At 37.1% G+C, this 14909-nt stretch overlaps 1 protein-coding gene across 2 annotated transcripts in view; it reads right to left on the bottom strand.

Annotated features, from left to right (window-relative positions):
- Positions 1 to 14909, bottom strand: part of NRF1 (nuclear respiratory factor 1) — a 143535-nt gene that overhangs the window by 75864 nt on the left and 52762 nt on the right. For both annotated transcript variants that reach the window (XM_021699278.1, XM_044920290.1), the window contains exons 3-4: positions 12360 to 12474; positions 9122 to 9248 (exon numbers count right to left, since the gene is read on the bottom strand). In XM_021699278.1, coding sequence (XP_021554953.1) covers positions 9122 to 9248; positions 12360 to 12474 — 242 coding nt within the window. The remainder of the gene's footprint in view (positions 1 to 9121; positions 9249 to 12359; positions 12475 to 14909) is intronic.

Below are 14909 nucleotides of genomic sequence, written 5' to 3'. Positions count from 1 at the left end.
TGTAATTGCTGTTATTAATTTGAAAACATTTTCCCCATTTGTTGTGAGCCATTTAATTTTGTTTACAGTGCCTTGCTATACACCTCAATTGTGGACAAGAAGGTAATATGGGCAAAACACAGTATGGAAAAATAAATAGAACCCTGAAAAGTAGAAAAAAAAAAATTCAACATTAACTATTAAAAGGCCTAGTAATGTATCCAATCCCCTTTCAACAAACTCTTAAAATAACAATCTTGAATCTGAAATCCATATTTCAAAGATGAATAGCCCTATTGAATTTTAATTTTTCTAGAGTTTCTCAGCAGCCTCCAGCTAGAAAAGCAAAAAGGAAGATTAATGACAGCTTCAGGCAGGAGAACAAAATGCAAGTATCAGTTTTAAAATTATTAAATGAGTGCTCGCTTCAGCAGCACATATACTAAAATTATTAAATGAGATTATACGAAGTGCTTATAACTATACCTAGAACACAGTAAGCACTCAATAAATGTCAGACATCTAAATCATCTCCTTAACTGTTATTAACAAGAGATTATGGGCAATACATTGTGTACTGATTATGATAAACAATGGGTTCTAATTACTTAATACCACTCTGAATATCATTACTGATATATTAAGATTAGATTCTGTATCTTGAAGGTTAACAGAAGTCACCCAAAATAATCAGAGCAGTGTCCCCTTTGAGGGATATACTTACTCAGTTTTGTTTATTGTTCTACTGAGGTTTAGATATATTTTAGTTATTTTATTTTCTTACTAAATTATCCACTTAGTTGAGGTTCTTAATTTGTAAGAACAGAATTAATATACAGCATTTTCTTACAAGTTTCAATCTTTCCTTATCTGCAACTATGACTCATCTAATTTCTAAGATTATATATTTGCTTTCTTCTCCCTTTTCCTCAACTAGCATGCTAGAAGTTTTTCTTTTTCATTGGACTTTTCATAGGATCATTTCTTGAATGTAACAATTCTTTTTCTGCTCACAAATTCATTTTTTCCCCATGTTTACTTAGTCTCTTTTTTCTTAGACTCATCTTATTATTCCCTTTCCAGCTTCTTGAATTAGAGGTTTCTTTTCCATCTTTCTTGTATATAAAAAAAATTAAGGCAATGAATAGTCTTTTGAGTACCAGTTCAAATTGAAACTTTTAAGTTTTGCTTTTGTATTTTCTAAATAGTTTGCAAATTAAGAAGTATTTTTAAATTTCTATGAGGCTGAATACTTTTTCCTGTCTATGTTTTGATATTAAGTTCAAAATGTTCTGTATCATGGTCAAAAATATGGCCTGTATAATTCCACTATTGGGTATTTACTCAAAGAAAATGAAAACACTAATTCGAAAAGATATATGCACCCTTTAAGTTTATTGCAGCATTATTTACAATAGCCAAAATATGGAAGCAACTGTCCATCATAGATGGATGGGTAAAGAAGAGGTGGTGTGTGTGTATATGTACATATACATACATATATAATGGAATATTATAATACTGGAATATTGGAATATATAATGGAATATTACTAAGCCATAAAAAAGAATGAAATCTTGCCTTTTGCAACAACACTTATGTATGTAAAGGGTAAAATGAAATAAGTCAGTCAGAGAAAGACAAATACCGTATGATTTCACTCCTTGTGGAATTTAAGAAACAAAACAAATGGACAAAGGAAAAAACAGACAAAAAAACTACTCTTTAATACAGAGAACAAACTGCTGGCTATCAGAAGCATGGGGCGGGGGGCGGGGGGGGGGGGTGACTGAAATAGATAAATGGGATTAAGAGTACACTTAATCTTGATGAGCACTGAGAAATGTATAGAATTGTTGAATCACTGAATTATATACCTGAAACTAATTATAACACTGCATGTTAATTATGTTTCAATTTTTAAAAAGAGATTTGTAGTTGTAGCTGAAAAACAAAATTAAAGTAGTTCCTTGAAAAAAAAAAAAACCATATGGCCTGTATAATTTCTGCATTTTACAATTTATTAAGATTTTCTTTGGGGCCTAATAATAATATTTGGTCAAGTCTTATAATTCATTCATGTAATTTTTCAAACATGGCATATTCTCTTCTTATACAGTATCAATGCTAGCATATATCTTTTATATTAACCTTATTCTTTTATTCAGATCCCTATATTCTTATTTTGTTTTCTTCTTTAATCTGACAAAGATATTAAAGCCTCCCGCCATTGTCATTTGTTTTTTCTTATATTTGTAATTTTTTGATCTACACACTTTGCTTTAATGTCACTTGAGGCATAAAAGGTTCATTATAAATTTATACTACTTATCAATACCAAATTACATCTGGTTCTCAGTTAATACTCATTTGTCTTGAGAATTTGGCTTTGTCTGATATTAATGCTGGGATCCATGATTTATTTTTTGTAGGTATTTGTCTGACATACCTTTGCCTATTATTTTACTTTTAAGATTTTTAACAGCTTTATTGAGATTATAATTCACATACCCTTCATATTAGTTTATCCATGGCTGCCACAAGTACCATTAACTTGGTGGCTTAAACCAACAGAAATTCTCTTAGTTTCACTGGGCTAAAGTCAAGGTTATTGGCAAGGCTGGTCCTTCTGGAGGCTCTAGGGGAGAGTCCATTTCCTTGCCTTGTCTAGTTGCTTCTAGCCTATATTCTTTGGCTCCTGACCCCTTCCCTGCATCCAGCCTTTTACTCCTACCAACACATCTTCTACTTCTTTATCAATCTCCCTTTGTCTCCCTTTGATAAAGACAATGTAGTTAGATGTAGGGCGTACCTGGATAATCCAGGGTAATCTCCCCATCTCAAGATTGTTAACCTAATCACCGCAAAGTCCTTTTTGCCATACAAGGTAACACACAAAGGTTCCAGGGATTCAGACCTGGATATCTTGGGGTCATTATTCAGCATATCAGACCATACAATTCACCATTTAAAGTGTACAATTAAAAAAAATAAAGTGTACAATTCAACCTTTTTAAGTATATATGTAGGGTTGTGCAAGCATCATCATAATCTAATTTTAGAGCATTTTTATCCCCCCTAAAATAAACCCATACTAATTGGCTGTCACTTTCCATTCCTCCTTCCCACCTCTCCAACCTGGCAATGACTAATCTACTCCATAGGTTTGCCTGTTCTGGACATTGCATATAAATGGAATCATACAACATGTGGTCTTTTGTGATTGGGCTCTTTCACTTAGCACAATGTTTTCAAGGTTTATCCATGCTGTAGTTTTTTTTTTTTTTTTTTTAAGATTTTATTTATTTATTTGAGAGAACGAGAGAATGGGCAGTGGAGAGGGGCAGAGGGGGAGAGAGAGAGAGAGACAGAGATACTCCCTGCTGAGGAGGGAGCTGGATGCGGGACTCGATCCCAGGACCTGGAGATCATGACCTGAGCTGAGGTCAGATGCTTAACCCACTGAGCCACCCAGGAGCCCTGCATGCTGTAGTTTTTTTAAATCAGTATTTCATTCCCTCTTACTGCTGAATAATACTCCATTGTATGGATAATAACATATTTTATTTATCCATTCATCAGTTGATGAACATTTAGGTTGTTTCCACTTTGTGGCTATTACGAATAATGCTGCTAAGAACATCGTGTTTAAGATTTATCTATAAGTTTTGCTGCTATGGACGTTGTGTGTATAAGTTTTGTTTTCAGTTCTTTTGAGTAAACCTAGGAGTAGAATTGCTGGGTCATGTGGTGACTCTAAGATTTTAAGAAATTGCCAAACTGTTTTTTTTTTTAAGATTTTATTTTTTTGACAGAGAGATAGAGAGAGAGCACAAGTAGGCAGAGAGGCAGGCGGAGGGAGAGGAAGAAGCAGGCTCCCTGCCGATCAGGGAGCCCGACGCGGAACTCGATCCCAGGACCCTGCGATCATTACCTGAGCCAAAGGCAGCCACTTAATCGACTGAGCCATCCAGGTGCCCCGTCTTAACTGTTTTCTGAAGCAACTGCATCATTTCACATTCCCAGTAGCAATGTATGGAAGGTTCCAATTTCTACATATTCTCAACAACACTTATTGTTGTCCACCTCTCTGATTATAATCATCCTAGTAAGTATGAAGTGGTCTCATTCTGGTTTTGATTTTCATTTCCATAATAACTAATGACTATCATCAGTGCTCATGTGCTTGCTGACCATTTCTCTATCTTCTTTGGAGAAATATCTATTCAGATTCTTTGCCATTTTTTAAAAACTTGGAAGTATAGTTGAACACAACTTACATTAGTTTCAGGTATTACCACATAGTGATTTGATAACTCTATACAGTACGCTACGCTCACAAGTATAGCTATTGTCACCATACAATGCTATTATGATACCATTGAGTATATTCCCTATGCTGTACCTTTCATCCCCATGACTTATTCATTCCATAATTGGAGGCCTGTACCGCCCACTCCCCTTCACCCATTTGCCGATCCCCTACCACCCTGCTCTGGCAATCTCCAATACGTTCTCTGTATCTTAAGAGTCTGTTTCTGCTTTGTTTTGTTTTGTTTTTTAGATTTCACATATAAGTGAAATCATATGATACTTGTCTTTGTCTGACTTATGTCACTTAGCGTAATACCCTCTAGGGTCCACGTATGTTGTCACAAATGGCAAGATTTCATTTTTTTTTTTTAAAGATTTTATTTATTTATTTGAGACAGAGAGAATGAGAGAGACAGAGAGCACATGAGAGGGGGGAGGGTCAGAGGGAGAAGCAGGCTGCGGGACTCGATCCCGGGACTCCAGGATCATGACCTGAGCCGAAGGCAGTTGCTTAACCAACTGAGCCACCCAGGCGCCCAAGATTTCATTTTTTTTTATGGCTGAGTAATATTCCACTGTGTGTGTGTATATATATATATATACACACACGCATACACTACTGCTTCTTTATCCATCCCTCTGTGGATGGACACTTGGTTACTTCCATATCTTGGCAACTGTAAATAATGCTGCAGTAAACATAGGGGTACATGTATCTTTTTGAAATTAGTGTTTTCATGTTCTTCTATAAATAGCCAGTAGTGGAATTACTGGATTGTACGGTATTTCTATTTTTAATTTTTTGAGCAACAACCTCCATACTGTTTTCCATACTGGCTGCACTTCTACCAACAGTACACAAGTGTTCTGTTTTCTCCACATTACCACCAAAACTAGTTATTTCTTTTTCTTTTTTAAGGTTTTATTTATTTATTTTGGAGAGAGAGAGAGCGCGCATACGAGTAGGGGGAGGTATGGTGGGGGAAAGAATCTCAAGCAGACTCCACACTGAGCACAGAGCCCGAAATGGGGCTTGATTTCACGACCCTGAGATCATGTATGACCTGAGCCGAAACCAAGAGTCGGATGTTTAACCAACTGAGCCACCCAGGTGCCCCTCTTGTCCTTTTGATACTAGGCATTCTGACAGGTGTGAGGTGGTATCTCATTGTGGTTTTGATTTGATGATTTGATGATGAGTGAGGTTGAGCATCTTCTCATAGGTCTGTTGGCCATCTGTAGGTTTTTGGGAAAATGTCTATTCAGGTCCTCTGCCCATTTTTTAATTGGATTGTTTGGGTTTTTTTGGTGTTGAGCTGTGTAACTTCTTTATATATTTTGGATATTAACCCCTTGACAGGTGTATCATTTACAAATATCTTCTCACATTCAGTAGATTGCCTTTTCGTTACCTTGGTGGCTTCCTTTGCTGTGCAAAAAGCTTTTTATGTTGGTGTAGTCCTAATAATTTATTTTTGTTTTTTTTTCCTTGCCTGAGGAGACACATCCATAAATATCTTGCTGAGGCCAATGTACAAGAGATCACTGCCTAGGGGCGCCTGGGTGGCTCAGTTGGTTAAGCGACTGCCTTCGGCTCAGGTCATGATCCTGGAGTCCCGGGATTGAGTCCCGCATCAGGCTCCCTGCTTGGCAGGGAGTCTGCTTCTCCCTCTGACCCTCCCCACTCTCATGTGCTCTCTCTCATTCTCTCTCTCTCAAATAAATAAATAAAATCTTAAAAAAAAAAGAGAGAGATCACTGCCTATGTTTTCTTCTAAGAGTTTTATGGTTTCAGGTCTCACATTTAGGTCTTTAACCCATTTTGAATTTATTTTTGTGTATGGTGTAAGAAAGTGGTCCAGTTTTCCTAACACCATTTTTTGGGGAAGAGACTATCTTTCCCCCATTATATATTCTTGCCTCCATGGTCACTGATTAATTGACCATATAATGGTGAGTTTATTTTGGGTTTTCTATTATGTTCTATTGATCTATGTGCCTATTTTTGTGCTAGTACTATACCATTTTCATTATTAAAACCATGTAAATCTGGGATTGTGATACCTCCCGCTGTATTCTTCTTTCTCATGACCGCTTTGGCTATTTGAGGTCTTTTATGGTTCCATACAAATCTTAGGATTATTTGTTCTGCTTCTATGAAAATGCTATTGGTATTTCAACTGGGATTGCATTGAATCTGTTGTAGACTGCTTTGGGTAGTATGGACATTTTAATGATATTAATTCTTCCAATCCATGAGCATAAAATATCTTTCCATTTGTGTTGTCATCAACTTCTTCTATCGTTGTTGTATATTTTTTTTCAGAGTACAATCTTTCACCACCTTGGTTAAGTTTATTCCTAAGTATTTTATTCTTTTTGGTGCAATTGTAAATGGAATTGTTTTCTTAATTTCTCTTTCTGCTACTTCATTATTTTTTTTCTTCAAATTTTTATTTAAATTCTAATTAGTTAACATACAGTGCAATATTGGTTTCAGGAGCAGAATTTACTTCATTATTAATGTATAAAAATGCAACAGATTTCTGTATATTAATCTTGTATCCTGCAACTTTACTGAATTCATTTATCAGTTCGAACAGATTTTTGGCAGAGTCTTCAGGGTGTTCTAAGTATAGTAGTATGTCATCTGCAAATAGTGACAGATTCTTTGCCATTTTAAAACTGGGTTTGGGGTGCCTGGGTGGCTCAGACAGTTAAGTGTCCAAATCTTGATTTCAGTTTGGGTTGTGATCTCAGGGTGGTGAGATCGAGCCCTGCATGGGACTCCACACTAGGTGTGGAGCCCACTTGAGATTCTCTATCTCCCTCTGCACCCCCACCCCCGCCCTGGCTGCTGCGCATGTGCACTCTAAATAAGTAAATAAAACTGGGTTGTCTTTTTATTGTTCAGTTCTAAGAGTTCTTTATATGGATTCAAGTTATTTGTCAGATGTATGATTTACAAATATTTTCTCCCATTCTGTGAATTGCCTTTTCACTTTCTTAATGGTATCATTTGCAGCTACTTTGAATATTTGTGAGTCACTGTATGTCACATAAATTAAATACAGTTGGGTTTTGGTTTGGATTATTGTTGTTCCACTCTAAAAGAAAATCTTTGTCGTTCTCAAAGGAGTTAATCCATTTATATTTATGATTTAGAACGGAATTAATTGGTTTCACTTTATTACTTTGTTCTATAGTTTGTGTTTTCTTTTTTAAATCTTTTATATAGACTTGTTTTTTTCCTCTTTAATGTTTTGGAAGGCATATTCTGCTTCTAATTCTACTGGCATTTATTCTTCAGTCTGTATTTATCAAATGTCAGTCAATGAAAAAATATATACTGCTTTTTTTTCTGTCTAGTTTATCATATGACTGTTTGTTTCTTTTTATAATGTATGGAAGACTCCAGGAGTTTCCCAAACTTTCTTTTTGTTTTTTTTTAAAGATTTTGTTTTAAGTAATCTCTATACCCAACATGGGGCTCGAACTTACAACTCTGAGATCAAGAGTCTCATGCTCCACTGGCTGAGCCAGCCAGGCATCCCTCTTTTCAGTGGTAATTTTCAGAGGTATTTTTCTGAGTCTTCTGGATGAGTCTTTTTCACAGATCATATTACTATTAGTAGTAGTAAACTTATTTTAAATTTTCGATACTGAAAAAAAGAAGACATGCCCAGATTTCATGTTGGTGAACATCATGACACTAAGGACAGCTTGTCAGGCATCATTTTGAACTAAAAATCTTCTACCATATTCTTCTAAGGAAAGGTCCTAATATGCACCCTAATTCTAGGGCCTCAGGAATTTTTGGCAAAACTCAAAACAACACTCAAAAATGTTGAAAAAGAACTACAACATTTGTATGTGAAAAAAAAACCCACAATAAAACAAACAAAATTTCAATTGCTTACTAATCAGTTCTAAACTCCTGAAATGTCTACATTCGATATGGGAGAAATCCAATAAATGTCCCTTTAGCTAATAAACGTCATCCTAATAAAAACAAAATGCAATCTAAATCTGGACAGACCATTATTCTACTAACGATTCAAAGTTATTTCTGCCAAAGAAAGAGTAGTTCACTTAGTATAAGTATACAAAGGTAAAATACTATCTTTATAAACTTAGCTACAGATAGGCAATCAAAATATTCAACTATATTTCAAAATTGAAGCAGAGTGTCAAATAAATTCTTCAAAGAAATGCAAGAGATTTTAAATATGGAACTCAAATACCAACAATCAGTAAAATGCTTCCTGAGGTTTGCCTCACGAAGTTTATATCTTAGAATTACCTCACATTTTGTTTCTGACATAAATCAGTAATTTTCTTACAAAATCGTTGGGGCACCTGGGTGGCTCAGTGGGTTAAGCGTCTGCCTTTGGCTCAGGTCATGATCCCAGAGTCCCGGGACCAAGCCCCGCATTGGGCTCCCTGCTGAGCAGGGAGTCTGCTTCTCTCTCTGCCCCTCACCCTGCTCGTATTCTCGCTCTCTCACTCTCTCTGTCTCTCTAAATAAATAAATAAATAACTTAAAAAAAAAAAAACCAACAAAATCCTGTGGTGGTGGTTTCTTAACAAACATAACACCATCTTCTTCCCCCCCTTGGGTAGAATATGTTGTTATAGTAAGTCAAACAGAAATAATCCTTTTTATTTTGATCTACATAAAATGGTTTGAAAACCAGTCCCACTCCCACCCCCAGATGAGGGGAGGATAGAAGTAATAGCTATTGTACTAGACAGAGGATCAAAAGAACAAACAACAACCCACAGAAAGCAAGAGTGAGTATTTGAGGACAGAGCTGAGTTTTCTTACCACATTCTCCAAAGGTGCTGCACCAAACACTTTAAAGACAGGGTTGGGTTTGGAGGGGGAGATACAGAGGACAATAGCTTGCTGTCCCACTCGAGTAGTATATTCATCTAATGTGGCTCGAAGTTTCCTGAATTAGAGAATGAAAAGAGAATAAAAACGGTTAAAGAGAGCAATTACAGTGACACAGAAACAAAATTTACTTTGACTTGAGACAATTTATTCTGATTAGATACGTTGTTGTACCCAAAATGTGAAAAGGGGAGTGTGAGTTTGAATATCCTGTTCAGCAGAAATATGTGCATACCTTTGTCCTCAAGACCAATGACTAGCCCACTGATACAAGGGTCGGCTACAAGTTTGCATCAGGACACAGCCATGACACAAGGCTGAACACAGAGACTATAATTCTTCCTGATCCTAGCAACACTAAAGGGGTTTTCTCTTACTGCAACTTGTAATAACGATAAAGACTACTGCTGAGACATTTTCTTGTAGACATTATCATATCATCTCCATGCTTAATGAAGGGGGCCTAAATGACCTGCTTCTAATTTCTTTGACTGATAAGTCATTGTGTATGTCTCACTGACATAGTTTTATCCAGAAATACGATTTCAAAAATGTTGTCATTTCTAGATTTTCATTGCATATAAACAACAATTCTTGGTCCTGTAATATTTTACAAATGAGGAAGAAGTAAAAGAGCTTTTTTAAATATATCAACACTGGATGACACAGAAATGCTGGGCTTTTCCTCTGAAATCATGGGAGATTATTTTAAAGTTCTACGTTCTATAATCCTTCTGAGAACATAGTCTACTCTTTCCAGGGACTGGTGAGTAATTAATTCAAATGAAACAAAGTGAACATACCTAGTTTTCCATCTTTTCCAAAAGTATGTACTATCACGTCTATGCCCCTTACAGCAAAGACATTTCTATATAGAACACATTCTAATTACTCTGGCCTATCCCATCATTAAAGGAAATGAGAAGAACTGCCTATCTGGTGGCATATAAACCCTTTGCTGAAAGCTTCCAATCAGTACTTTTTGGGTTTTTCCTTCAGTTTCTTATAATCTTCCTCATAAAATAAACTGTATTTTCTAGCTTTTGTCACATATCATTTGCATGGACTGGCACTCCATCTGGATTCAACATTCTAATAAATAACTAGAAATTTTGGATATAATATTTAAAACACTACAAGAACTTCTGGAATATTTTATAGACAAAATTTCTTATCCTATATGAATGCATTTTGTGCAACCATCAAATATTAAGTCCTCTGTGTACTATACCTGCATGATAATCTTTCTGTGCAACTTACAAACTCTTCAGAAAAAACTCTTCAGCAAAGGACCATATGCCAAACAAGAAATTTGGCAGCATTCCTTGAAGGAATGGTCTATATTCACGCTCTCCAATTCTTCTTTTCCCGTTTTCTCTTGAAGACACCCCAATCCTTTCATCCTTCCCACTCCATTGGAAATGCTCTTGCCAAGTTCAATCATGACCTCCATGTTGCTAAATCTAATGGTCAATTTGCATCTTATTCAACCTGCCAGCAGCATTTGACAGAGCTGATCACACGCCCTCCTTCTTAAAACACTCTTTGCACTTGGTTTCTAGTGTATTGCTCTCTCTCTCTTTTTTAAAGATTTTATTTACTTATTTGACAGAGAGAGACACAGCAAGAGAGGGAACACAAGCAGAGGGAGTGGGAGAGGGAGAAGCAGGCTTCCCGCGGAGCAGGGAGCCCAACGCGGGGCTCGATCCCAGTACCCTGGGATCATGACCTGAGCCGAAGGCAGACGCTTAATGACTGAGCCACCCAGGTGCCCCTCTAGTGTATTGCTCTCTTGATTTTCCTCCTGATTCACTGGTAGCTTCTTGGACTCCTTTGTTCATTCCTTTCATCTCTCCAACCTCTAAAGGGTAGAATGCTTCAGGCCTCAGTCTACACTCACTCTCTAGGTGACCTCTTCCAGTCTCACAGTCTTAGACAAGATCTAAGACTTAGACATGATCTAAGATTTAGACATTTTCAGCAAGATCTCTCCTTTGAATTCCAGACTCACGTATCAACTGCTTATTGTTTCTCCACTTAATGGTTAAGAGGTATCACAGACCTGACGTGTCCAAAACCAAATTCCTGATTCTGCCCTACCCTCATTCATTCCTATACCTGCTCCTCTCTTCCAGTAAGTGTCATCTCAACCCTTCCAGTAATCAGACCAAAAATCTTGAGATCCCCTTCCCTGCTGTTTTTGCTCTCACACCCCACATCCAATCCTTCAGTTAATCATGTTGGAGTTGACTTTTGAAATACATCCAGGATGACTACCTCTTACTACCTTTGCTGCTGCGATATTGGTTTTAAGATCCTACGATTTCTGGCCTGGATTAGTACAATAACCTCCTAACTGTTCTCCCTGCTTCCATTCTGGTATATCCAAATTCTACTCTCAACACAGTAGGCTTATGGTTTCTTTGAAAACAAATCAGAGCATATCACTGCTTTAGTCAAAAGCCTTCACTGACTTCCCATCTCACTCAGAACAAGAGTCAAAGCCCTTATACTGGATCAATGACCCCATAATGTGGCTCTCTACTACTGCTCTGACTCTATCTCCCATCATTCTTTCCCTGGCTATTCCTCAAACATGATTATCACATTCCATGCCACTTCAGCAACCTTCCTCTTGCTCTTCTCTCTGCCTGAAAAGCTCTTCCTTTAGACATCAGTAATGCCCCTTTACTTACTTTAGGTCTCCATTCAGAGGTTGCCTGTCAAAGAGGAGTTCCCAGACCATCCCTATAAAAAAAGAGAAACTACTACATCCCCCAAACCTTTCTTTTCTTTTTTTCCTTACACCACTTTCTTTTTTTCCATAGTACTTATCATCATTTGACACATTACATATATGTTTATTTTCTTTTTTCCTCCACTGGATTATAAGCTCTTTCAGGGAATTTGTTTTGTTCACGGTTATATTCCCAAGGCCTAGAACAATGTCTGGCACAGTGCAGGCACAGAAATTTTCTCTGAATGAAATGATGTGGTATTCTACATCTGTTCATCCTTTCTAGTTTCATGTGTTTGATTTCACAAGAGTACTTTCAAGTCTAATTCTGCCATCAAGGACTCCGACGGTATCCTCGGTGCACCGAGTAACGCCTGTCCACACCACAAAGCGCTGGAGGAACAGCAACAGCATGGAGAAGGGAGCCCTCACCGAAGCAGGCGTGTTTGCTGCCTCTTCCGGATAGACGGATTAGACTCAAACACGTGAGGCCGTTTCCGCTTCTTTCCTGTCGCCACTGCAGCGGCAGCAGCCATTCCCACAGGACCTGAAACAATAACGCGGGTGCTGAGATCAGGCAAAGCCCGTCAGCTCTACGAGACAGAAAGCAATTAAAGGCACGAGAAAGGTAGCCTTTATTTCCTAATATGTTCTCAGTAAATATAGAATGTTCCTGATATTATCAACATAGTTCACTATTGTTCAACACAAATCATTTTCATTTACCAATGAAACTTACAAGGAATCTACAAAGTGACTGACTTAAACACCTCCCCACCATACACTAGCTAAATTTTACATAATGTTGTGTTGTGTTTTGCCAGCATGCCCATACTGCGAAGGCAATATTCTCAGAGGTGCTAAATGAAATTGCAGCATTGAGAGAGGAAGAGCTTGCCAAAAGAATCACAGATTTCAAATTTCATTTCCATCCCTATGCCCCTCTTTCCATTACCCCAAGACACTGCCAAGTTAAGGAAGAGAGATAATCACTCATGCTTGGAACTCAAATAGTAACAACACCCATAAGAGGAATAGCTGGAAGAATATTATCTTAATTGGAAATTTTTTCTTTTTCTTTTCTTTTTTTTTTTTAAAGATTTTATTTATTTATTTGAGAGAGAGAGAATGAGAGAGGGGAGGGTCAGAGGGAGAAGCAGACTCCCTGCCGAGCAGGGAGCCCGATGCGGGACTCGATCCCGGGACTCCAGGATCATGACCTGAGCCGAAGGCAGTCACTTAAGCAACTGAGCCACCTAGGCGCCCAGAAATTTTTTCTTATATATCTGAGAATTGTGCCTAAAATGGAGTTGTTGACCACAAAGTTAAACTAATGAAAGCATGCTGGCAGGAAAAAGATGAAAACTATCCCACTCTAAGGAAAAAATGTTAATAAAAGTTGGTCTGGCTTGTCCTCAAACTATTAAAATAAAGGGTAGACCCTAAGGAATTATTGGAGTCTCTGATTCATGGAATCTCAACATATCAAGGACATTCCTTTTTCTTTTTAAAGCAGACGATCCACTTTTATCCTTATTTGTAAACCCTATAAAAGGCTTATATGAAAATTAAGTTTACTCACATTTACACTAGCACATGTTATATATGGTCTAAGGGGCTCAATTAAAATAAACCTCCCTGAAAATCTAGACAGATCTCTCTACATGTTATTTAGTAGTATAATCAGTCTGACTTAAATAAACTCCTCTAAAGAGCCCCAGATCAAGTCAAAAAATAAATTAATGCTTTTAACCTTCATTTCCATCATAAATAGCTGCTAGATAAAAAAAAAAAATCCTATTGATACCTTTTTTCCAGTATTTTATTTTTTAACTGTGATAAGAACACTTAATATATGAGATCTACCATATTAATTTTTTAAGTGTACAATACAGTTAAAGATAGGCACAATGTTGACCAGATCTCTAGAACTTATTCATCTTGCATAACTGGAACTTTATACTGGAGTTGGAGAGCAACTCTCATTCCCATACCCCAGTTGCTGGCAACCACCTTTCTACCCCTGTTTCTATGAGTTTGACTAGATACCTCATGTAAAGTGGAATCATGCAGTATCTGTCCTTCTCTGTAACTGGCTTCTTTCACTTAGCATAATGCCCTCAAGGTTCACCCATGTTGTTGCATATGGCAGGATTTCCTTCCTTTTTTTTTTTTTTAAAGGTTTTATTTATTTATTTGACAGAGAGAGACACAGCGAGAGAGGGCACAAGCAGATAGAGAGGGAGAGGCAGATGGAGAAGCAGGCCCTCCTCTGAGCAGGGAGCCCAATGCGGGGCTCGATCCCAGGACCCTGGGATCATGACCTGAGCTGAAGGCAGACGCTTAACTGAGCCACCCAGGTGCCCGAGGATTTCCTTCTTTTTAAAGGCTGGATGATATTCCATTCTATACATATACCACATTTTCTTTATCCATTCATCTGTCAATGGACACTTGAGTTGCTTCCACATCTTGGCTATTGTGAATAATGAACATGGGAATGTGAATACTCTATGAGATCCTGATTTCAATTCTTTTGAATATGTACCCAGAGGTGAAATTGCTGGATCATAGGGTAGTTCTATTTTTAATTTTTTAAGGAACCTTTATACCATTTTCCATAGAGGCTGCACCATTTTATATTCCCACCAACAGCATGTAAGGGTTCCAATTTCTCCCCTGATGATTAGTAATTGAACATCTTTTTCACGGGCTTCTTGGCCACTTGTACGTCTTCTTTAGGGAGATGTCTACTTAAGTCCTTTGTCCATTTTTTAATTAGCTAATTTGTTTTTATTCTATTGATCTGTAAGAGTCCAATATCTTATTACTAAAACTTTCAAATATAGGGCAAAGTTGAAAAAATTTTTTGGTGAACATTGATATATCTATCTACCATAACATTTTACCATATACATCTATCCATCTTTCTTTTTTTTTTCTTTTTTTAAGATTTTAAAAAAATTTTTAAATAATCTCTAT

The sequence above is a fragment of the Neomonachus schauinslandi genome, chromosome 12 (genome assembly GCF_002201575.2).
Source record: "Neomonachus schauinslandi chromosome 12, ASM220157v2, whole genome shotgun sequence".
Lineage (NCBI taxonomy): Eukaryota > Metazoa > Chordata > Mammalia > Carnivora > Phocidae > Neomonachus > Neomonachus schauinslandi.
Note: the sequence above shows the minus strand (reverse complement) of the source record. Positions and strands in the feature narration are given on the sequence as shown.